Source organism: Loa loa (genome assembly GCF_000183805.2).
Source record: "Loa loa unplaced genomic scaffold supercont3.3842, whole genome shotgun sequence".
NCBI classification, from domain to species: Eukaryota; Metazoa; Nematoda; class Chromadorea; order Rhabditida; family Onchocercidae; genus Loa; species Loa loa.
In genome coordinates, this window is record NW_018112019.1 from 1 (window position 1) to 900 (window position 900).

General features: G+C 19.3%; 1 protein-coding gene across 1 annotated transcript; it reads left to right on the plus strand.

The window, feature by feature from the left end:
* Nucleotides 1–335: 335 nt before the first annotated feature.
* On the plus strand, nucleotides 336–513 carry LOAG_16065 (hypothetical protein; the record flags this gene model as incomplete). Its single annotated transcript, XM_003151553.1, has 1 exon — nucleotides 336–513. A coding segment is annotated over one exon (178 nt), but the record flags the coding sequence as incomplete, so codon positions are not given.
* Between the last annotated feature and the right edge of the window lie 387 nt (nucleotides 514–900).

Below are 900 nucleotides of genomic sequence, written 5' to 3' on the forward strand. Positions count from 1 at the left end.
AAAAGGAATAAAGAATTTAAAAATGATAAGGTTAAATATAAAAATTAATTCAAAGTATTTTTTATTTTAAAAGAAAAAAATTATTAAAAATATAAAAATTGGAAAAACTTAAAATCAAAAAAAAAAGTGGCAAAAAAAATCATTGAAAATGTAGAAATTGGAAAATCTTTTTTTCTTTTTAATTAATTAATTTTTGAAAATTTAAATAATATTATTTTTCAAATTCTATAATATATAATATTATTAAAAATTTATCATTATTATTAATTTTTTTTCTAATATTAGTTATTGTAATAATTATTCAAAAAAAAAACTGTAATTAAATGATAATTTAGGTTTATTCATAAATACAAGAATTCATGCAATAAAGGTGATGAATTACGATTGAGGCATCATCAAAGGCGTTTTTTGCAAGCTATTTATGAATTTAGACGTATCAAATGGGATCAACGAAAATTGCAAGAACGTGGAAATTTATTATTAGATTTTGGCAAGGTTAACAATTTTGCTTGATATTTTAATTCATAAAGTAATTAATGAATGGAAATGATTGATATGAAATAATTTGATAAAACTAACGTTGTTTACGTGCTTACGCTTACGTATATATTATATATATATTTGGTTTTATGAAGCAAATAGGATAATGTCCTCTCACTCGTCGTTTGCGTAATTAAATTAATGAATGGGAAAGATGCGACAATGAATTGATTGGGAAATTTTTGAAATTTGCAAGAGAGGAAAAGAAAAAGAATGATTGACAAAATGAATTTGAAATTAAAATATAAATTAAGGTAAAATATAGATTAATAAAATAAAATATGAGGACAAGATGAAAATTAATTGTTATGAAAAAAAAAATAAAAATTAATTGTTATATATATATATATATATATATAT